The sequence below is a fragment of the Melampsora larici-populina genome, assembly GCF_000204055.1.
Source record: "Melampsora larici-populina 98AG31 unplaced genomic scaffold MELLAscaffold_36, whole genome shotgun sequence".
Taxonomy (NCBI): Eukaryota; Fungi; Basidiomycota; class Pucciniomycetes; order Pucciniales; family Melampsoraceae; genus Melampsora; species Melampsora laricis-populina.
In genome coordinates, this window is record NW_006768800.1 from 615,102 (window position 1) to 638,712 (window position 23,611).

The window sequence follows — 23,611 nt, forward strand, 5'->3', positions numbered from 1 at the left end:
ATTTTGATTCCAATTGGATGGTTATTAAACTACATATCATTCAATGGACTGGTCGGAATAGACTCGGAGAATTGGATTGATAGGATTGTTTGGGATCATGAAATGGTATTTGTCAGTGGTGGTTCTGATGGGTTAGGTAAAGTGATTTTGGAAACTTTGGCTATCAGGAATATTACGATCGTCGTTTTAGATCTTAGACCTTCTATCCAAAATCCTTCTGGTTCTGGTTTGTTTTTGTCTTTTGAATTGAAACTCACTGTTTTTCAAATCAAGATTGTTGCTGACTTTGGTTTTCTTTGTCTCTAGATGTTTGATGTTATAAGTGCAACATAATGGATCCGAAAGCAGTCAAAGATGTAGTTGATCGCGTCAAAGCTGAAGTAGGACATCCAACAATTATCTCCAATAAAGCTGGAGTAGTAGATGGGAAATCGATCATTGATCTTAGTCTCAGTGAAATCCAGTGGTATGTCACTGCTTTTCATGATTGTTGGGTCTTGTTTACATTTTGAAGATAAAATCAGTGTAGGAAGAGATTTCATGTGGTAAGTACTTTGAGACAACTTGGATTATGATTTGGATTGAACTAATTATGATCTCATGAATTAATTCCAATATATTCAAGTTCAATTAATTTTTGAATCCAATCAATTTGAAAACTATATTGTTTATTGAGATCAACCAAATCATTTGAAGCATTTTCAATCTTGCATCATCTTCATCTTTTTTTGTATTTATTAGAATCCTTTCTGCTTGGGGTTGAATATCTGATAATAGATTGATTCAGTCAGTGGCATATTATCAAAACCAACTTGAATCAAATTCAATTACTCAATCAACAATTTACATTCATCTTCTCTATGACTTATGGATCAAGAATCAATGAATTCTGTGAGTTTGAGAATTGATCATGCACCTAGACCTTCATTAAAAGCAGCAAGAGTAGCAACATTCATTGATAATTTCTTCTGACCTGAAGAATCACATTTAGTTTCAATCAATCATTTGGAGATGATGTTTATTGGAATGAATCATGTGACATTCAATATTCAGATACTATTGTTGAATTTTTGATCAAACTTGTGAACTACTTGAAGCACATAGAGATGTTCTAAAAGTCTTCAAACAAACTTTGTGACTTGAAAGTTGAATAAAAGACAGAGACTCACTAAACCCCAACCCAAAGAAGAAAATATCTCATTGATGTGAATCATGATTGGTATTTTGTGGATGCATAAATTGAACAATTCTGTAATGCAAAGGATGACATGACAAAATTGATAAGTGAAGTGGTTCATCATTCCAATGAGAAAAATTTTGAGACAAGGACTCTCCATTGAAATTGAGGATTCGAAAGAAATGAGCAAATAAGGTTAGTAATGTCTGAAGTTCAATCCAAGATCACACATAAAACCAAAATCTTATAGAAGAATATGTTATATGTAGCAAGTGATTATAAATGAAGCTTGCAAATGATTTTATTATTGAGTAAGTAATAATTGTGATTAGAAGAAGCTTGAAAGAAGGTGAAGTCACTGAAAGTTTGAAGTTAATATTGATTGAGGCTTTGAGTGAGAAATCACTTGGAAAAGAATAAAACTTTGGTATAAAAGTGGAGTAGACAATATTTCTGTCACATAGGATTTGGTTGTGTGTTGAATGATCTTATAGAATCTTTGTTATCTTTGATTTTAGGTCTTGAAAATAATTCATTTTTGAGCCATTCTTCTGGATTCTCATTAATTATTTGAGATCTAATAGTCAACTGCTGATCAAAGCCTTCACCAGATGGGAAGAGGGCAACACAGAGGGAGAAAAATCTGAAATGGGAATATCAGAACCAAACTCACTAATATTTTGGTATAGAGAAACCAAATATAGAATGATGTTTGGTGTGAAGCCCAAGGCCTAAGCCAAGGGAAAAAAATTCTTTTGACAAACAAACACACCCTATGGGGCGGACAGCGGATAACACATGTTTTAGACCAACTTCTGAATGAAACAGTACTGATAATAATGATGATGAAAAAATAAAAGATAACCAAACCAAATAAGAATCAAAAAATAAAAATAACTATCATAAACAATAACTCATAACAAACTAAAGAATAAGAGACCCCATATCATACCCTATCAAATATATGCCATTTTATTTTGTAACCTGACTTGCCGGGAAATGGGAGGGTGGGCAAACTTAAATAATAACTCTTGACTAGGAAATATAATCTTATAAATTGATGATAAGATAAGTTCAACAGAAGTAAATGCTATGGGAAAGTTGAGAACAATGGTGGTAAACAGCTATGATATCATAGCTGTAAAACAAAGAGATATGGTTAACAGGCTGACCCATCAGTACCAATACACATGTGATAGATTCCAACTTTCCCATTCCACCATGTTAATCACAAGTTACCAACACCAAGCAATGATTTGTTGGATTTATTTCTGTGCTTTAAAAAGTCTTTTTACATATTAATGTATTTCATATAAATGTATTTTTGTTTTATTCATTTTTGTGTTTCTTCATTTACCACATTACATCATATAGCCCAATGAAGAATGTTACATCACTGATCTTGTGATGTCATAGCTGTAAATTTCATTTTGCGTTTTCTTTATAACCTGATCACTGAACATCAATCTGATAGGTTTTTTTTTCTTTTCCTCATCTGACTGTATCATTACAAAATCTTTATATAAGATTACTGTCATTTCTCTCTTTCTCTTATACTGAGGTTCTGCTTTTGTTTGGATTGAGTCCAACATGATTTGCTTGGCCTGATTAGAACATTCCACCATCTATCTCCTGACCAAGCACAACTTCACACTTTTGCAGGGCACTTTTGACCATGTAAGATTGATGCTTCAAGTACAAGGATAAAGTTCCCTACTGTGGGAGTTAGAGTTAGAAGTGTCTGCAATGAAAAATCAATTTCTGTTAGACTCAAAAACCCAAGGTTCAATTCCAGAGGTACTATTTATCACAGCTGTTGTGAGACTGGGATCAGTGTGAAATCTTAAGAAATCTCTTGGGAAGGAGTTGTGCGGCGCCCGCCGCTGAATGGGCTAGTTGTATGCTATTTCTAGGGCTGGGAGCAAGCTTTTCCAATCATGTGTATAGCCATTATTGTCTTTGAACTCAAGTCCGAATGCACAATATCTCCTGACGAGATCACTAAGACTCTCGATCATCCTTTCCGCCAACCCATCTGTCTGAGGATGATAAGCGGTAGACATGGCTAATGAAGTTCCTGCTAGGCTGAACAGGCCTTTCCAAAATTCAGACGTGAATTTCGGGTCTCGATCACTAATGATCACTCTAGGTAATCCTGTATCAGAGATTACTCTTTCCCAGAAAAGCATAGCAATGTCCATTGCCGTCGCGCTCTTGTGACAAGGTAGGAACCTACAACGTTTCAAAAACCTGTCTACTACTACCAACACGCAATCTACATTGTCATGTCCTGCTGGCGGTAACCCCGTCACGAAGTCCATATTAATGACTTCCCACGGAGTTGTTGGTTCTTCGATATGTTGAAGCAGCCCCAGTCTCTTGCCTGTAGCTCTATTGGCTTTCTGGCATCTATCGCAGGAGCTGACGTATTCTTCTGTCAGTGTCCTCCATCCTGGCCACCAAGCTATTTGCTTCACTCGATCTATAGTCCTTTCGCTGGATAGGTGGCCTGACATCACATCGTCGTGGCATATCTTCAGAATGTCGGTCTTCAATCTCTGTGAGGTTATCACCATTGCGCAGGAATGCCTTTCTCCATGGTATAGTATTCCGCTCAATAAGGTGAATCTTCCTTCATCAAACGATTTTTTCCATTCTTTCTCCAATGAGGCTGAAAGGTCTAATGCTTTACACCCCTGCTTCATTATGGTTAATAGCTTGACAGTATTTGGTTCTTTTTTGTAGTCTTCTTTGATTTTATCGTAAAATTCTTCTGATAAATCTGATATAGTTATGCCCATAATTGGCAAGTCTCTGCTAATATCATCTGGATCCCATGCCGGGTTCTCAATGTCATTCTCGAGTGCCATTCTGCTCAAGGCGTCTGCGTTCTCGTGCTTACGCCCTTCCCTATGAGTTATCGTCATACATGATTGGTACTCCTGAATGGCTATCTGCCACCGCAGCATATGCCTATTAGGAGTTTTCATATTCAACAGGGATTTTAGTGCTGTGCAATCTGTTATTACCTCAAAGAAGGATCCGTCGAGATAATAATGGAACTTTTCCAGAGCCCAAACTAGGCATAAGTTCTCTAGTTGAGTGGCTCCGTAGCTCAGCTCGGACTGTTTCAACTTCCTTGATATGCAACTAATCAGTCCCTTGAAATGTTTCCCGTCTACAATCTGAATCTGTTGTAATGTGGCTCCCAATCCATCAAAGCTAGCATCTACATATACTTTAAAGGGCAGTTTAAAATCTGCGTGAAGCAAAAACGGGGCTTCAGTTAGTTTCTTTTTTAGTAAGTTCCATGATGCTACTCTGTCCACTGTCATTTCGAATGTGACACCTTTCTGTAATAATTTATACAGTGGACCACTTGCTTTGGCAAAGCCTTCTAGGTGAGATCTGTAGTAGTTTGCGAATCCTAGGAACTGTTGCACTTCTTTAACTGATTGTGGTATTTGTTTTTTCAACACTGCTGCTACTTTGTTTTGGTCTACCGCTATCCATAGGCCTGAGACTATATGTCCCAGAGCTTTGAGTTCTTCGAAGGCAAAATTAGTTTTCTGCAAGGATATCGTCATCCCTAAATTGACAAGTTTTCTAAAGACATGTTCTAATTTGGTTAAATGTTCCTCCCATGTCTTGGAGAACACAATAATATCATCTATATAGATAATGAGCCATCCTTCACTCAACTCCGTTGCAAATTCCGTATCCATCATACGTTGAAAATGTGCCGGAGCCCCTTTGATCCCGAATGGCATCTTGAGATATTTGTGTATGCCCATGTGAGATATAATTCTCAGCAAATATCTGCTTATTTCGTCTACTTCATTCTGATGAAACCCCTTCATAACATCCATGGTGGTGATGTATAGGGCCATACCTAGGTTTGTCAGGCAATGACTAATTCTAGGCATTGGGTATCTATCCGGCACTGTGAAGGTGTTCAGTGCTCGGAAATCTCCACACATCCGAGATTTGCCGTTATGCCAGGCTATGATAACAGGTGTTGTCACATCTACTTCCTCGTCTGCTCCTACTTTCCGTAGGATGCCATATCGAACAAGTTCGTTGACATGTTTCTCTATTTCATCTCTACTCCGTGGGCTCGCTGGATATGCCTGCTTTTTTAATATCGGAGGGTAAGGTTTCTCTATATTAAGTCTGAGCTTGAGTTTATGACCTTTAATGGTCCCTATTGGATTGTCTCCATATGCAAAGGCGCTTTTGTACTTTCTCACCACTGCTTTCAATGAGTGTAGTTCGGTAGATTTCAACCTAGGCGAAATGTTACATTCCTCAAAGGCTTTCTCAAATGCTTTGTCTGTTTTCGCTGAAACTGCTGCTATGGTTTGTTCTTTCATTAGACTTAAGAGGAATTTCTTCTTCTTGTTTTCGTTTCCTATTGTAAAGTATTTCTCTTTACTGTGGACTATATCGAATCCATACAATCGAAGGAATTCTCCTCCTAGGATAAAGTACTCTGATGTGGCGTTATCCATTATTACAAATTCTGGTTGAATTTGTACTGATCCTAGGTGATGAGGAAATATCATAGGGAGCTCTATAACTCCTATCGCTTTCAGTCTGTTACTACATCCTCTGAATGTCATGCTGCTTGGAGGCAACATCCGTTCCTTCCAGTCCTTTACGAATTTGTTCAGATAGTTCATTCCAACTATGGAGCACGCTGCTCCACTGTCGAGCAATATTTCCACTTTCTGATCCCCATTCACTAAAGCCGAGGTGAGGCAGTGATGACCTATTGTATGCGCTTGTCCTCATTTGGGTTTAGACATCATAAGTCGCGCATCTGATACTTGCGACGATGGTTTCGTATTTTCTTCCCATTGTTGGGGTATGGCAGCTTGTGATTGTAGCTCCGCTATATCACATCCTTCTGCTGCTTCCACTGTGATTGTGGCTATGTAACTTAGAACTCGTAGTCTTTCGTCCCATATATTTTGGGGTATTATTGGAAATTGAAATGTTTGGCTATCTGTTCGTATCTTACAGCGTGTTCTACCTCCTAGGTAGAGAGAGAATCCGAATTCTCGTAGGTCTCTGCTACCTAGTATCAAGTGATCTAATTCGTCGTCCCGTAATACCGTGAACTTGATCATCAGAAAGCACGGATTATATACGTGTTCTAGTTTAATCGGCATTGACACTTCTCCTAGTACGTCCAACTCGTCTGTGCCGGTTGTTTTCATATCTGTTGGCCATGTTGGCCAGTACTTGTTTAGGATTTTTGTCGAAGCTATTGAGGGTTCGATGCCTGTATTCAAGAGCATGTGGCTGCTGAAACCCGATATCGTAACTGCTATGAATGCTCTGCTTTCTGCGTTATCGAAGTTTCTTCGTTCTAAAAATGGCGGTGGATTAACTGATGCTGTAACTTCCTCAGCTATTCTCAAGTTCTTGGCTAAATCTTCTATTGACAAAGTTGGAGTTTGTACTTGTACGGTCTCTTCTGTAGCTTCTGATACAGTTGCAAGACACTCTTGTTCTCGGTGTTGATCCATCATATCGATGTTACCTATACATAGCCCATTCTCATCATCATCGGATGATTCCGTTCCCCTATGTTCTTGCTCTTCTGACATCTCTGTCTTTTCTTCGTCATCTTGTTCTTCGTCCATTTCGTTACTTATCACGTTAATAGATTTCTTCTCGAATCTGCTACCTTTATTGGTGTCATTTCTAAATGAGACTCTCGCTGGACTGTTCCCTGAAGGTCTACTCGGTCTATAGTCTTTGTATTTCCCGACCTCTGTAGGTTTCGGATGTTCGCTTGCTTTGTAATCTCTAAAGCTGGATGTCTTTTCCCTGCTTGAAAAATTATAATTTCGGTAGTCTTTTGTCTTCTGAAGGGTTTTACCTATCGAGGTATTTGTCACGACTTCCTGAAAGATGTTCACAAAACTTTTGAAGTCTGAATGGTCCGAAATACGAGACTGGACCGCGTGCTCAATATCTCCGTTACACAATCCCAGCACTTTATCTATTTGCTCCCGGATTGTAAGGAATGGCCATGCTGCGTCCATTCTGCGACGCTGCATAAGTAGCCATGCTGTCGGTTTTTCTCTATTCTCCCATTTGAATGTGTCTCGGTCGAATGCTGTGGCCATTTTTCTTTTCCAGATGGGTGTCCCGAAGTGATCCATGATCATCTTCTTCCATTCATCCCATGATCGCTTTCCTAAGCCTCTCCTTTTCACTGTATACCAGCTTCGTGCTGAATGTGTTAATATTACTCCTAACTTACAGGTAATCAGTGAATCTGGAATACATGTATCCTCCTTCGTATTATCAATCCATTCGATCCATTCTAGGTGATTATATTCCCCTTTGCCGCTGAATTTTGGCCAATCCCTTGCTGGGATTTGTCCTTTCTGTAGAGCTTTTTGTTCTTCTGCATCTGGTCCTTCCAGTTCCTCTTTTTCATATGTCGTTTCTTTTCTTAGAATCTTTGGTTCCATTGGTTTTTCCTGTTGTCTTTTCGGCGCTGATGCAGTGCTTCCTTCATTGCTCTGAGTTGTAACACCTTCTGCAAAAGGATTGTTTCCTAACGCTTGTTCTGATATATTGTCATTCAGGTTGTTCTGTGTTTTCATCATAGATATCATCCTCGTCACGTTCATGTGTAGCAGGACTATTTGGTGTGCTTGGTTATCCAACTTCTCACCTAGTCTACACATCATCTCACTGAGATGTGTGCTATGAATTTCCACTACTTGTTTGCATGTCAAGCTATATGCTTCGATGATCTGTTCCAGACTGTTCTTGCAATCTCCACATGTGTTCCTGGCTTCTGATGCCCTCAATCCTTCTTTCAACTTTGTTACATCTGTCTTGATATCGTCAAAGTTCAGATTTAACTCATCGTTCAGCATATTTATACCGAAGTCCCATTTTTCACTGAGCAAACGGATATTATTGTCAAGTTTGTGTTCCAACGATCTCTGAAGATTCTTCATCATGCTAGAGATGTCTTCTTTGTGTTCAATAATGGATGGGATTGATTTTGGAGATAGGCTCTCGGTCTGCAGTTGTAGTGCTTGAAATTTTTTGTTCAGGCTAAAGTGTTTGTCGAACGATGTATTACTTGAATTGTCTGTTTGTTCCCTTACCGGTCCTGCTGCTACAAACGGTGAGATGTTATCTTCAGTTTCTCTTATTATATCTTTGATACTTTTTGTTTGAATTATTGGTTCTTTTAACTTAGTCGTAATCAACGGTGTCTTCCCGTGTACTTTGTTTTCGAAGCTTACTGTTGATTGTTTTTTCTCGTTTGTTCTGTTTACCTCAAAGTTGAAGGTTTTAACAGTGGGAATCTCATCTTGCTCATTCTTACTCAAAGCGGGTTCTCGGTATCTCTCTGGAGATAGTGTCTCACTGCTTACTATCTTGGGTGGCTCTGTGTAGGACTCAACATGATCAATCATTCTTGGTTCTTTGAGCACTGGAGTGAAGGAACATAGTATTACATGATTCTTAATGCTATTATCAATGCGGGAGCTAAAATTGACAACTGCGTTCGCTACTTCCTAACTCGTCTGTGCTATACAAGACGCGCTTTGATGACAAAAAAGGACTGGGTGTGCTAGAGAAAGTGTTACTTATTGTTGGGATGATTGGCCGTTGTGAGTCGGTTTCTTCCCTTTGCCTTTCTTGTTGATTCCTTTCACAGCTCGGTAATAGGCTTTGCTGAAGGCTAACATCGAATGCATGTTCTCCGCATCTTCTTCCGCTTGCGGCGCTTTCTTGTACGGTTGATTGTTCTGTCGACGATTGTCGTTGCGGATTGGTCCGGCTGATGATGTCGACTGAACTGGTTCGTGGTTCTGTTGGTTGTTCAATTCTTGGGTAGGTGTTTGTTGGTTCAATCCGAGAGGGTTCTGATTCAGACCTATGTAGCCATTGCTTGTTTTCGCTAGGAGTTTCTTTTCCTCCACATACGGATCCCAGCCCAAGCTGCCTTTCTGTACTTCCTCCTTGCCTAAGATGACTGTAAAGCTGTCGTGGGACATCTTCCATAATGCAAGAAAGGTCATAACCCGCCGCGTGTTGTTCGGGTTTGATTCTTGGGCCAACTTCCAGTTCTTGAAATTGTGCTCGTGGAGAGAAATTAACAACCTTTGTTGTTCCGGTGGAACCGTCTCCTGTGGCTGATCTGGTAGGTCCTCTTGCATTTCGTCTGGTAGGTGCTGAGCTGACTGAACTTGCTCTTCTGGTTGTATCGCTGTAGGATGGTCGGCCGTACTGGCTTTCTATCGCTCGAACCCTATCCGATGTTCGTGGTGGCATTTGTATGTTCTACGTTAGATGAGATTTCGCGGAATTACTAGCTTGTAAAAGAGGTTACTAACTAATTTCTCCTATGGCTGTAGTGGTCAATATCTTCCCAGTGCTCTTGGTTTGCGTATGGTCCAGGGCTTCGTCCTCTAGGTGCTGGGTCGTCGGGGATGTAGATCGGGTTGTCTCTACTTCCCGCTGGTCTGTTTGGTTGATTGTCTTGTTCACTTGTTCAGTTTGAGCAATCGAAGGAACAGGAAGAAAAAAATAAAAAGAACGTTGCTTCGTGTTAAATGGAGCTTGTAGGATTATTTCAAGGAAGAATGGGTAAGATCAATTGCTTACTTGATTTCGTCTTCCAAGTCTCTGAGTTGTTGTCTAATTCTTTCGGCTAGTTCCGTGAGTTCAAGATATCTTCTTTCTAGTGCTGTGAGCGGTGGAATTTTGAAGATAGGGTTGGGTCTTTCTAATACGAAAGACTAAAAAAAAAAGAATAGGAAAGGATAAAATGATTCTGAAAACGAGGAACAAAAAAGGGAAGTATATTTTTGTAGGTTTTTATTGTTTTTTCTCTAAAGTAAAAAAAGAAATATATGTAAAGTGAAAAAATATCTGAAAAACAAAACGTTTTCTTTTGTTAGTCTCGGGTCTTTCTTAACCTCGATGAGGCCCCCAATTGTCAGGGTGGCAACAACTATTACGTACGTGAAGGTCTAGTCTAACAACTCGTACGAGTTTCCTGACTAAGGTATTCCGCTGGGTACGGGGAATACAGGTTAATCTGACGATAGGAATAAGTAAGTGAAGAGTTGCTCTTGGTGTCGTTTTAGAGGACTAATAGAATGCGGGCTCACTGTAGGTTTACAGATGATAGCTGGTCGAAGTCTGAGCCGTAATCTTCTCTCGAAACTGAAAGTTTGAGAGTAGCCTGAGATAGAATCGTCAGGGATCTTGCCAACTAGTGAGTTGCAAGACCTGGGTCCTTGACCAGGGGAAGATAGGAAAATTACTAACAAGTAAGTTATGCGAACGTAGTAACTTTCGATAGAATGGGGAGATCAAGGGTATAATATTTGACGCTGATTTACATCTACTTTTAACAATAAGCTATTAAGATTATTCTTTGAGAATTTCTTACAAGCTAATTAGTTGAAAGTACTAAGGAGTTTTGTCCTTGAGAAGTGTTCTTCTCTAACAAAAATGGTTATATGCTAAAAATCAGGTGAGGTTCATTCCCTTTTCGAATATTAGCCCAGTATTTATATCTTTCTCTTCTCATCCACGAGCCTGCGGTTGATAGAAGAAAAAGGATTCTATTTACTAGTTCCGCATTACTCCGGACAGGATCATTATCCTTTGTTACGTAATTTCAACTGAGATATGGTTCACTACGTCAATGGATTACATAGTCCTTGCGCATGAGCATATAGTTCTCAGGATCTATTCCTTGGCGTTATGATTGTTCTAAGCATAGTTAGTAGTAGGTTTGTTAGCTTGTGAGTAAGTTTTGTTTTACTCTTCCTTCTCTTATTCTTTCTCAATACGTATTACGGATTTCCTGATATTAACTTCCTTGGCTCGTCTTGTTGCTAAGGTGTCTTCTCCGACCTAGTCTCCTTCTTGGGGTACTAGGTAAGGTTATCTGTTCTTTTCGATTTCTCTTCCCTGAGAGTATTCTTCTCTCAAAGGTATGTTTCCGAGACTTTTGATACTAAGTCAATAAGGTGAGGGTTTCTTGGCTACATTACTTGTTCTGTTCGTTTTATGTGTTTTGGTTTTATTAGCGCTCAGCATTTCTGGCGGGTTTTGTGATCTTTGAAACTAGATCAATAAGTTGTATATATATTTTTTTAATTTAATTGGTATCTGTTATATTGTTATTAGGCCATATTTAGTTCTTTATGTTATTTTATTATTTACTTATATTTGTGGCTCTTCTGGTTCTTACGCGTAAGAGCTTGAGAGCTGACAGTCTTGGACCAGTTTTAAGTTTTTGAGCTGACCTAGGCCGGGGATTTACAGGTAACACTCTGGAGCCAACACCATTGTTTTATTAGTACACCAAAGGGGTATTGTAACAAAAATTATGAAAAATTTGCAGGAAAAGAGGGAAGCAAGTAGGAATATGATGGACGGTGACCTCTTTGTATATATTTATCATGATTTTGTCTTGTTGGGAGTTCTCTACAGGCAAATCTGCCTTTATATTTCTTTTCCGCACCCAACTTATTACTTTTGGTGCAGTGTCATCCTGTGATTTCTGTGGAGTTATACAGGTGCTGTTGTGCCTTGGGGCACTTGTAACATTCATTGATCAATGATGTCATGATACCATCTCCAATGTGGGCGTAAATTGCATTGACCCTCTCAGGTGCCAACTTTGGAACACTGTGTGATTTTTGCAGTGATTTAGCTGTGTGGTCAGCATCAAATAGATGAAAATGTTGGTCTGCAACACTTGCAGTCTTATCTTAGACAGTTTATGGAGATAAGAAAGTCATCAAGACATGACCTTCAAATAATTGCTGGTCAAAAAGTTATACACAAACTGATTGATCCAGGAAATTTATGTACATAGATGTGTCTTTATAATTGGTATAAAAATAGGTCTTTGGGAAACAGATTTCTTGGGTGTTTGGTTCTGCAAGATTTTGCAAGACGTGTTCATACTACAGCTCTGATGTGTTGAACTTGTATGACTTGGACAGATGAGGGCGGATGCGACTCGGGGTCGGTACCGGACACCACGCTGACAAAAAAGCGTTGTAAATGGGGATTTCTCGACTGGTGTGCGCCATCTCAGAATCAGAAGCCCACAACACGCTATCATCTTTTTTTGTTTGAAGGAACCTTGTTGACATCAACACACTAATGCCCACGCGACCACCGGGTCCCAAATCGGCCAGGTCCAAGGGATCGGCCGAAGAAGAAGATGCCCAGAAAGACGCTCGCCAGAACCCAGGAAATGACCCTCTCGCGATTTCTCAAGAGGTCAGCTTTTCTAGCTTTTCGACTCACATGATGAATAACTTATTGTTGGATTTCATCATTGGAAACACATGTAGGCTCTCAAGTCGGCAATATGGTTGGTTATACTCTCGTTTGTCTCTATTGTTTGCATTCGTGCTAATTAAGCTGGATGCTCTTTTCATCAGGTATACCGTCGCTCAGATCGTTCAAGAAGAAGAAATTGATCTACAACGTTCAGCAACCGAGCCATTTGTAGCCTCACTCACCGACCTCGTCTATGCGCAGTGTGGTACATATATCCTCTCACCTCTTTGGTTCTCGAACGGTTTTGTGGCTGACTAGCTCCAGGTCAGAGACGCTTGCGTTGGATCTGAAAGCCTTTGCGGCTCATGCCAATCGTAACACTATTCGTGCAGAGGATGTTAAGTTGGTGGCTCGAAAGACGACTGCATTGGTAAGTCTTGATTCCATGTTATTGTTATAACATGTTGTAGGCTAACTAAGCATGTTTGGTCTGGGTGGCTGTCTTTTCACGGATAGCAAGGAGAGATGAGGGACGAGCTACAAAGATACGAACAGGCATCGAACACTGATAAATCCACCAAGGCAAAAGCTGCTTTCAAGCCACCTGCACCTCGTGCCAAAGCTAAGCCCTGAGTGGTCCTGTGCTGGGGGTAGCGGGTTCCCAGCACCCTTGCCGGTTACGTGAAGTCGGTCATCTTCTTCGAGATCCAGTGGTGATCATCGACTCTAATCATCGACTGAAATTATCCGCCCTTTTGCGATACATGAGTCTTCCGACGCTAGAAAGCTTATTGGCTTTGTACCATAGATTCCTAATCTTTTGTTTTTTCATTACAGAGGCATCACGGAGTAGCATCACATTGTCTGTCATAGCAAGGTGCTTCGCCATGATACACTGCCAAGCTGTCCTCAAATACACCTTTTGAATAGGTGTTTATCACTGTCCAGTTGGCCATCAATGCATCAACGTTCTCTGTTACTACGCGTTGTACTGTCACCTCTATCAGAATATTCGAAAGATGATATATAACTAATACTCTGATGAACTTGTAATGAGCTGCTTAATATGCCCCACCAGAACGTATACCTAGCAGCTGGAGTAATATGAGAGAATGAAGGCAAATATGTACGAGGTGGGTGTGCTCAGCTTACCGGTCCGGTAATGACAGTAATATGAGAGAATGAAGGCAAATATGTACGAGGTGGGTGTGCTCAGCTTACCGGTCCGGTAATGACAAAAACCTTGTGCTAGAGGAGCAAATCAATCATTCGGGGCACACATTGATTCACAGGAAGTGATAGGCATGTCAAGGCAGCAACACCAAAAGTGTTCCCTTCAGGATGCATGCTCATCTTTAATATAATGCGAAGTTCCATGTCGAGTGATGAAACAAGCAAGGATAGGAGAATATGAAGCAGACCCTTATAAACAACCTATCCATGAAACCTCTCAATGGAGGCACTGATAAAATATGTCATCTCTGGGCTACCGCTACTCAAATTCTCTTGTCAAGATGCCTTGCATCCAAAACTGAAAGCATCAGCCGGTGCAGGTTCCCTCAGATTGTTTCTCCCTGCGCAAAAAAATCAAATAATACAAGTAGAGTAGATTATAATTTTACAAGTTGATAACCCCACTCAATGCTTGAACAAACAAACAAAAGCACCCAGGATGCCAATAGACTCGGTTGAAGCATGTTGCTCCAGTGTCCGATGAGGTCCGATGCCAATATCGCGGGATTACAGGCTGTTATGAACACGTCAATGGGGAGCCAACCGGTGACATAAACTTCAAGATTATCTGTCTGTATTGGAAAAGGTGGTTCATCAGGAATTAGGATTCAACCAAAGACATCGAACACCGATCAACAACAAATCACTCGATTCAAAATGCTCGCAGTCTACGTCTTCCTGGTTGTCTTTTCAGGTCAATTGATAAGCTGGATTGGAAGTACTCAACTTAGCGAATGGGTGAGCTCAAAATCTCAATCTACTTCAGTTTCACCTACAAACTTTGTTGTTAACATCACATTGGTTTCTACAGGCTCATAGCATTTATCTTTTCCTTACTCGTTCACCACTCGCTCGAAATCAAAAAAGCCTTCGAGGTACGATTCTAAAAACTAAATCAGAATTTCAGGCAACTTCATCACAAGATGAGTTTGCTAAATGGGCAAGATTACGTCGAAAAATGGATAAGGAGCTACAGGAGCTCGATAACCTCAGTAGGTTCTCACCCCTTTTGACACCATATTAATCATTCAAATTGATCTCATTAATTTATCTTACAATGCTGATTCTTGAATAAATGCTTTTATTGTTGGAATCGTATTGGCAAAACTTACTCAGATAAACAAATAGCCTCTGATCGCACCCAATTCACGGCACTCTTCTCAAGCGTCCTTTGGGTCTTCACCTCGGGTCTTCAATTCGTCTTGATTTCGTGGTATAGGTCTAGTCCTGTGCTTTTGTTACCACCTGGCTGGTTCCCTCCGACTATCGTCTGGCTCCTCAGTCTTCCATCCGCTCCATACGGTTAGCCTTTCGCCTTCATCTTCAGTACTGTCATGCCATCTTCGGCTTGTATTCATACATGATCGTTTTATGATACCAGGTGCTGTTTCTACCACCGTCTGGGCACTTGTTTGCAAGAGAGCGTTATCAGTTCTGGCCAAGATGATGGCTGATAGCCTTGGCGTCATTTTTGGTCAGTAGTCCCTTACATTTCTATATTTCTTGATCTGATACGAAATCGCTTTGTCTCCTCAGGATCTAAGCCAACGACGCAGTCACCTGAGAAACCCGTTGCGCATTAAAATCACATCGCACACACCGAATGTAGATTCCAGAAGGCTTCGTGTTTGCCAATCCGATCAAGCTGGAAAACGCATACACCATGGACGCAATCTGAAATTCGCAAGTCATCAGTAAGCCGAATCCGTTGGGAAAGCTTGGACTGTCATTGGATCATTATGCACACCACGAAACCTCTGGTAGACAGTGGACATAAATTTTCTAGGTTAAGTTGGAACCTGGATGAAAAGATTGGTGTAGAGGAACTTGAGCTCTTCTTGAGCTGGTAAGGGAGGATTCTTGGAATGCAATTTGTCTTCTGGTACCGCATCTCAGCTATACCATTATCCTTTTTGATGTATAGAGTGATTTGAAAGAAAATGACGCAAACATTGTGTCAATTTACCCGGTTTCAAAGCAGTTTCACAAGTTCTTCTAGCCATCTGCTCTGATGATGATAACGTTAGTATGACTGAAAAATGAGTGAAGCGTGCGCATGATGCTTATCCCCTTGATTTGTCTCAAAGTATACAATATGAGTAAGCCAAAGCTAATGAGACTTATGAAGTGATGATTTAGCGGTACAATCTTTGAGGGAGTGAAGCTTCGTAACAATCATATTGGGAATTGTCTCAAGCCAACAAAAACATAAAAGAGATCTGGGCCTACGATATATGCGATGGGTTTTAGTATCATAGACGTTCCTATCTCGACTTCTGCTGGCTTAAAGAGCCTAAACATCTTACAAATTTTGAATGCCAAGAAGATGGACTTTTCTAATGTTCAACTTCTCACTTTTATTTGTACCCTTTCCCTCACTCATGAGAATCTGATGGCTTGTGTCATGTCAATCAGATGAGGTCAAATATCCTGGAGAAAATCGGACGATCACAACTTGTTTCTTTTTGATAATTCCTTTGCCCTTGAACTATCCGACTCTCTTATTGATCATGACCGATTTACTCTCATCTTAATCCACGTTTAATGAAGTGATATTGGTTCATTTCATCCATTTCTTTATTGATTTTTCTCGACCCTTTAACCCTTTCTCGTTCTAATCATCAAATCATTAGGTACTTTCACTGCACTACCAGCCAAAATCCTTCGGGTTCTCGATGTCTGAAAACTTCTCGGAGTGGATTCCTCCGAGCCAATTTATCTGAGGTTCTTATAGCGATGAGTTACGTTTGCTCAGGTCCCACCTTCGACCAACATCTCAGAACACCTCTGATCAACGTCCCGCTCTCGGAAATGTTTCCTGCGAGACTCCGAGGTTTTGAATGAAAATACCCCGGATTTTGGTCATCCAAGAAATTTTTCTTGCAGCCTCAGCCTCAGGTGCTGATTTTTACTCTTCTTGACCATATCTGACGGAAGATTTATAGAGAAGTTCGACCCTAGGATCCAAAATAATTAGAAACAAGTGCCTTTATTGATGATACTGATCATGAGTTTGTTTTGTGTACCTCTAAAAAACTTGCACATCGATTGTTGCCAACTCGGTCCCGAATTTGAATCTTATGTTGGTCATGAATATAGATAGGAATCCACCAAGTTTAAAAAACTGAATCGGACGGGAAACGGAAGGATATAAGAAAAACACTTTTTACATACTCTGACTGAAAATTATAAAGTCATCCATCCCATCGTGTTGATTGTTTCCGGAAATAAAACCTCCTGATTTGATAAATATCAAGATTTCGAAATTCACGATTCTCCGCTTTTTGGATTCTCCGCTCTCCGCTCTCCGCTCTTCTCTTCCTCCGTCCTCCGTCCTCCGTCTCCTCCTTTCTCCGTTTCCAGACTGCAGTTTACTTCCCATATGATTTTGATTTCTGAAACTCAATTTAAACTTTTTTTTTTGGTCAATGGTTTTACATAAGTGTACCTACCTACATACATAAATTGACCGTTTCTTTAAACGTATCATCATCTTAATTGTATGCATCGGCAGTTCTTATCGATCATCGCTCGGTCGGTTAAAGAAGGCGAGCCAAAGTTTTTTTTTCTCTGCTTCCAAGACACATCGAGTATGGGAAAACTTAATACCAAATGTGAAGTTTTTGGAAAGGATTCAATGATTGAAACCGATCATAAGAACATGGACATAGATGATCAAGTGTTGATTTTTTGTCATTATGGATTGTACACAAGGAAAGTGATGAAATCCGGTAGAATTTCTTGAAATTAGGGATGGAGAATCCATTGAAATTACACCAAGAAAGAGAGGAGCTTACACACACGTTTTGAAGTGGTTAGATCTATGTACCATTGTTGTTGTTTTTTTTCCATTTTTTTTTTTTGTTGTGTATGTTTGTTAGTCTTCAGATCGGAATAAAGTTAATTATCATCTTTCTCCTGAGTTCAGATTGAGTTGTGTAAAGTACTGGTACATACGAAGGTTTTCTACAAGATTGATGGTAGAAAAGATTATTACTTTAACTTTACTTTACACTTTAGAATTGAATTTGAGAAGAGGTTTCAGAAGATAAGAAAGAGTATATGTTTTAAGAATGGAATGGATTTAGGTAGCATCCATTGGCTTTGTGAATGATATTTAAACTCAGTCAAAATAAGAAAGTTTTGATTATAAAAAGTTGAATGATTTAATCCAAGATGGTAAGGATGAGAGGATTTGATGATTTGTAAATTATAAGTATATGATTCTTACGTACAATCCACTTGATTTCTTATCTTGATCATTTCACCTTGTTTGATTTCTCACCTTCATCTACTTACTACTTTTACCAATCTCATCATCCTTTCAGTTTGATCTGTTCTGTTTGATTCGCTTAGACTTGATCAGGCTCATCTCAGAACTTGCTTAACCTTTGGTATACAATCATCAAGCAAGATAAAGAGGGATTTGATTTGAATCGTAATCAGTTGATGGTGTATTCTTTTAACTTTAAAACTGTCTCTTCTTTCAAGTTGAAATTCTACTGATCATCAACTTCAAGCTGAGGTACATAGTCTTCTTTTACCAACTGCTTACCAGAATTAGTTTGAGTAGATCTTGTTTAAATTTGAGGATCGAATTGTTAAGCTATCAATCAATCAATCAATTCTTATTAGAGATAGATACATAAACAGTTGAAGATTAGTTGATGAACGTTTGAAGATCTTGAAGATTAGATATACAAAATCAACCGATGATTTGAAGTGCTTGACCGTTAACTTGACTTCTTTCCTCCTAAATTCACTTTCACTCTCAATCAATCAATTCTTCTTCCTTACTCTTCTTCGTTTACCTTCTCATCTCTCTTTACCTACTCATCAATCAATCAATCAATCAATCAATACCTCAAGTTAACTCTACTTAGACTAACTTACTAATACTTATATCTTATATATACTTGATCATCTCTCATTACAACTTGAATACTATCATCATTCTCATTCCTTTGATACATGGCATCATCCACTTCATCTGGTTCATCAACTCCAATTCAACTGGAGTTTAGTCACTTGGTGTTTGAAGAGGAATGCGCGTAAGTCCCTTCATGCTTCTTACCATCACATTTTATCAAGTGGTAGTCATGATCATCAATCAATCGATCTTGATCTGAAACTTGATCGAGGCTAAAGATTAAGAAAATTGGTATTGACTTTTGATTTTCTTCATTTCTCGAAAATAAAAATGAAAAATTGTTGCATACACACCAAATCCAAATTACCACTTATATCCAAACCAAACCATCGAAATGGAATTGTAGACCAGCTACTACTGATCATCAATCTTCATTCTCAAACTCAACTTCAAATCAACTGTTTTCTAACTTCAATGAGTCTAACATCAATAATCTTTCAAACTTTCAAACAAGATCAATAGAACCTCAACAACAACAACTTTTACAACAATTACCTCATCTTATATCCCCTATCGAACAATACCATCAACACTCTCTTCATCATCATCAACCGATCGAAGGTCTCATTCAAAGACCTCAGGATCATCATCTCAGTCCAACTTTTGACTATCTCTTTTCAAATCGATTTGAATCAATTCTCAACGATCAATTTCCAAAACAACTCTTCAGCAATGATCATCAAATTGAAAACATCAGTAGTAACCTAATACCCACATCCGATCTATCAACATCAGCGTCAACGTCATCTCATGAGTCATTCTATCCATACCTAAATACGCATCAAAGTCACCAACACAACAATACTATCGAATCTCATGATCATGTCAACGTATCAGAACCACCTCCATCACAACAGCAATACTCTCTTGCAAACTCATTCGCACCTCTCACATTCTCAAGTCCAAAAACACCGATCACTTCTATACCTTTCTCAAACTCCTCTGATCAAGCTTTGGTACTCTCAAAAACTCCCGATCAACACGATCTTCACCATCAAAACATAATCCATTCCCATCAAAATCCGAATCAAAACCACAACCTCAGTCAATTTGATCCTTTGCTACCTGCCACCTCTGAATTATCACAACCAAATCCAATACAATTTGACAATAAGAATCATTCACATCAATCTAATGTACCAGCCGCAGATTCAAATTCCCACGAGCCTAATCCCAACAAGAAGAACTCGAAAAATGCTTCATCTGCATCTTCTTCGTCCTCTTATAATTCTTACACCATTCCACCACCATGTGAAATCGAATCTCTCATTCCATTTGTCCGACGTCTACCATCTTGTCTTGCTCCTAACTCTTCCTCGCCTCCTTTCGATCTCGAGGATCAAAACATTTCACTTCTGATTCTTGGATTACCAGATCAGGGTGCCAAGACAAGAGTGGAAACTCAAATCAAACTTACCTTGGTTCTAGTAGTCGGTCAACCACCTCCAAGAGCACCGGATGGTAACTTATCGCTTGATGTTCAAAACACTCAAAACCAACAGCTCGCGAGGATCTCGAATTGGTCTCATGTCAAATTGCCTGCTTATTCAGCTATCAAACGCAAGAGTAAAAAATTACTCAAGACTGGTCAGTTTTCTATTTCAACCCTTTTTCTTTCTTCTACATCAAGCGTACATGGCATCAACTCTTGATTCTCCCTTTAGGTATTCCTGCCCAAGAAACGCTTTTCTTGGAATTCAGCGTGACTCGTGCTACTGAGCCGCATACCGAGATATTATGTTGCCCGAATTGTCAAATTCGTGAGGTTAGTATATCTATACATCTTCATAGCATTCGCACTGAACACATCTTCTGATCCCACTTTCTCATCCCTCAACTCTTTAAAATTTTTAATTCGTAGCAAAAACGCACGCAACGTAAGCGTGATGCGCGTGTGCGACCTGCCCAAGAGATTGAAAGTGACGAAGCCGAGGCGGAGGGTCCAGATGATGAAGCCAAGAAGATTGTCGTATTCAATTGTGGTCAATACCTGGATTTCAACACTGGTCAACTTACCTTACCGACTCGAATTACCTGTTATTGTCGTCACCATCGTGAAAAGAAAGGCTTTTGGTATGTCATATCTCTTGTTCCCCCTTTTTTACTCTTAACTAACTTCTTTTGTTTTTGGTAGTGTCAAAATCACATTGCGCGATCATCTTGATCGAATCGTGGCTGAATCTATCACACCACCTATCATGATCACCGATGATCATAAGGCAGTTGCAGCTGCTGCTAAAGCTAAATCTGGCTCCGATCTTGAAACGTCCCAACCTCGTCAACGTCAGATTCGTAAACTGCCTAGCCTTTCTGCCACGAAGTCGACTGGTAAACGTCTCAAGAAGAAGACGTCTGATCCTTTCGCATCTCTTCCTCATACTCTCGATCTCGATCAAGCGGAATCACCTTGGTCAAATTTACCTGATTTTCGTCTTGCGCCTGATGGCTCCCTGCTTGACCTACCTGCCAAGGGAACGAACTCAAAACGAAAAGCAACCCATGACATAGTCAATCAACGTACCCCTAGTGGTCGGCTGATGACCTCGAATCCTATTGCCACGCGTGCTCCCATCGTCTCTCATCATAATAACTCTACCCAATTTGAGAATATGCCGTTGCCTATCAATCCGATGTTGACTGACCCAAGTGTCACCCGCCCTTTATATACTAACGCTAACCTTGGTCTACATCCGGTTTCGAATGGCGATGACCGAATCGTTGATGACTCATCTGAGTCATGCTCGTTCCTCATCTCGCCTTCCCAAACTTCAAGCTATCAATGCCAGCCGCATCTTCAGGCGCCAAGTCGTGTTTCCAATCTATCTCGCCGACGCTCGTTGCTCAAACTACCGCAAGTACATCGTGATACCAAACTCCAGGAGCCGAGTTCGCTTACAGAACATATCGATCGTAGTCTGTCTCAACCAACTCGTTCACTCAATGAAACTCAGCATCAATCTGCACTTACCGCGGCTCTCAAGTCGCTCATGCCACCGGGATTTGAGGACAAGCGCCTTTCGGGTCCGACGGACTTTGCTCTGTTTTCCTCCTGCAATAACAGTAATACCGACCTCACAGCCTCTTCGAGTTCTTCACCTGATCGGATGTTTGCAAGATCATTCGAATCTCGAACTAACACTCCGCCTCCTTCCAGATCGTCAGGGACAAGTCCAGGTCCATCATCTGGACCAACTCCTCTGTGTCGCTCCGGTAGGAATAGTCCGATCAACATGACAATCCCATCCCATTCGATGTCATTTGATTCAGCATCTCTCAAGGCGCCTGTGCTCAACACAATAGATCAGTCTCGTGAAACAAGTTACCCAAGCAACAACACCCAGCCCGGCCAACTTCCTGCCCCCAGCCCCTCTATTCATTCGCCAATAGGGATGCTAGGTAACGTGTTGAGCCATTGGAATGGACTTTCCACTTTTTTTCCCACTAGCGCGTCTACTCAACCACATCAATCCCAGCTGAGCCAGGCAACTCAACGCTCATCTTCCAACGAGATCAATCAGACTCGGAATAACATCAATCCAATCCTCAGTCAACCTGATATCACATCTCTGGACTCTAATATCTCTTCGGATTTACCAAGGCCAAAGATTCAAAAGCTTGTACCCAATGAAGGACCATTACATGGTGGGATCGAAATCACTATTCTTGGATCTGGGTTCGAGCGTGATCAAGCAGTTGAATTTGGCTCAACCATCATCCAAACTCAATATTGGTCTTCTGATACCTTGATCTGTATTCTACCACCTGGTACTCAAGCTGGACCCGTTTCAGTCAAGGCTTTGGGGGAAGAGAGGCACAGAGAATCCGGTGGAGAAAGAGGAGATCAGGTTTTATTTCGGTATGTTGAGGATACCAATATGGAGTTAATGGAATTAGCATTAGAGATTATTGGGATGAAGATGTCTCAAGAGATGAAGGAGAATGCAAAGAAAGAAGAAGACGTGTTACTCAAGTTACTCAAGGATGGACGGGATCAAACCAAAGAGAGGATCAAGATGGATGAAAGGAATCGATCGGGACAAAACTTATTACATTTAGCAGTTTGGTTGAAGATGAAAGGATTAGTTGAATTCTTGGTTTCTGATCCTGAGTATCGAAAGAAGTTGGTGGAAGCTAGAGATCTCAATGGGTGTACTCCATTACATTTTGCTGCTTGGAGATCGGTTGGAAAAGAGATTGTCAAAGTTTTGTTGGAAGCTGGGTCTAGAACTTATGTGAGAGCAGGTGGGATGGAGGATATGACTGGATTGGAGATCTTGAAGAAAAAAGGCACCGTGGTTGAAGGTTTGAAGAAAGAAAAGAATGAAAGGAAAGAAGAAGAGAGTAGTGATGAAGAAGAAGAAGAAGAAGAAGGAACAGTAGAGGAAAAAGTAAAAGAAAGAAGTGAGATTGTTAAACAACAGAGTATTGGGGATTGGAAGATGATTGGACCGATCAATGAGGCAGAACTTGAATTAGATTTAATGCAGCATCATCATCAACTTGTGGATCCGGATCGGATCTCTAATCTCTCTGGTTCAAAGAAGTTGCGTTGGTTTAAGAGTTTAAGTGGATTGATGTTTATTCAAGCTAGACAGAATGATGAAGATGTATTCTCGCATGTGGTTGTGAAAACCAGTAGGTTAGGATGGATGGATGATTGGGTAAGTTGGCGTCTTTTGAATTGTACACTAGTAGAGACTCATGGAGTGTTTGATTGGTTTAGATCCTTTGGTTCGTTTTGGTGCCTGTGTTGGTTTTCGGATTGGTGGTTGGGATCCAATTTGGTTTGAATCGGATTGGAAAACAGGTTGAGATTGGAATTAACTTTTGTTATTGATTGATTGATTGTTTCTTTTAATATAAAGGTGGGAAAAAAGTGGGGAAAGGGAAATGGGTTTTTTAGGTTGAAGAAGAAGTTGAAGGGGTGGAAGGTTTTGAAGGTTTTGAACAAATTGATGCTTGGTTCTTGA

At 40.2% G+C, this 23,611-nt stretch overlaps 6 protein-coding genes across 6 annotated transcripts; 4 read left to right on the forward strand and 2 right to left on the reverse strand.

Moving 5' to 3' along the window:
* Positions 1-332: 332 nt before the first annotated feature.
* MELLADRAFT_90290 (uncharacterized protein) lies at positions 333-512 on the forward strand (the record flags this gene model as incomplete). Its single annotated transcript, XM_007413344.1, has 1 exon — positions 333-512. One exon carries the CDS (start codon positions 333-335, stop codon positions 510-512), a length of 180 nt encoding a protein of 59 aa, XP_007413406.1.
* A 5,646-nt stretch (positions 513-6,158) lies between these two features.
* On the reverse strand, positions 6,159-8,634 carry MELLADRAFT_65703 (uncharacterized protein; the record flags this gene model as incomplete). The annotated part of the gene is given in 3 exon segments (XM_007413408.1): positions 6,159-6,181; positions 6,201-7,424; positions 7,734-8,634. 3 exon segments carry the CDS (start codon positions 8,632-8,634, stop codon positions 6,159-6,161), a joined length of 2,148 nt encoding a protein of 715 aa, XP_007413470.1.
* A 174-nt stretch (positions 8,635-8,808) lies between these two features.
* On the reverse strand, positions 8,809-9,381 carry MELLADRAFT_65704 (uncharacterized protein; the record flags this gene model as incomplete). The annotated part of the gene is made up of 1 exon (XM_007413407.1): positions 8,809-9,381. One exon carries the CDS (start codon positions 9,379-9,381, stop codon positions 8,809-8,811), a length of 573 nt encoding a protein of 190 aa, XP_007413469.1.
* A 2,974-nt stretch (positions 9,382-12,355) lies between these two features.
* On the forward strand, positions 12,356-13,111 carry MELLADRAFT_90291 (uncharacterized protein; the record flags this gene model as incomplete). The annotated part of the gene is made up of 5 exons (XM_007413345.1): positions 12,356-12,475; positions 12,550-12,569; positions 12,640-12,743; positions 12,808-12,908; positions 12,995-13,111. 5 exons carry the CDS (start codon positions 12,356-12,358, stop codon positions 13,109-13,111), a joined length of 462 nt encoding a protein of 153 aa, XP_007413407.1.
* A 1,257-nt stretch (positions 13,112-14,368) lies between these two features.
* Positions 14,369-15,294, forward strand: MELLADRAFT_109420 (uncharacterized protein; the record flags this gene model as incomplete). Its single annotated transcript, XM_007413346.1, has 5 exons — positions 14,369-14,449; positions 14,523-14,703; positions 14,828-15,013; positions 15,093-15,185; positions 15,248-15,294. 5 exons carry the CDS (start codon positions 14,369-14,371, stop codon positions 15,292-15,294), a joined length of 588 nt encoding a protein of 195 aa, XP_007413408.1.
* A 3,388-nt stretch (positions 15,295-18,682) lies between these two features.
* MELLADRAFT_65706 (uncharacterized protein) lies at positions 18,683-23,611 on the forward strand (the record flags this gene model as incomplete). Its single annotated transcript, XM_007413347.1, has 6 exons — positions 18,683-18,762; positions 18,988-20,228; positions 20,306-20,406; positions 20,503-20,714; positions 20,776-23,302; positions 23,507-23,611. The coding sequence occupies 6 exons, from the start codon at positions 18,683-18,685 to the stop codon at positions 23,609-23,611; spliced, it is 4,266 nt and encodes a 1,421-aa protein (XP_007413409.1).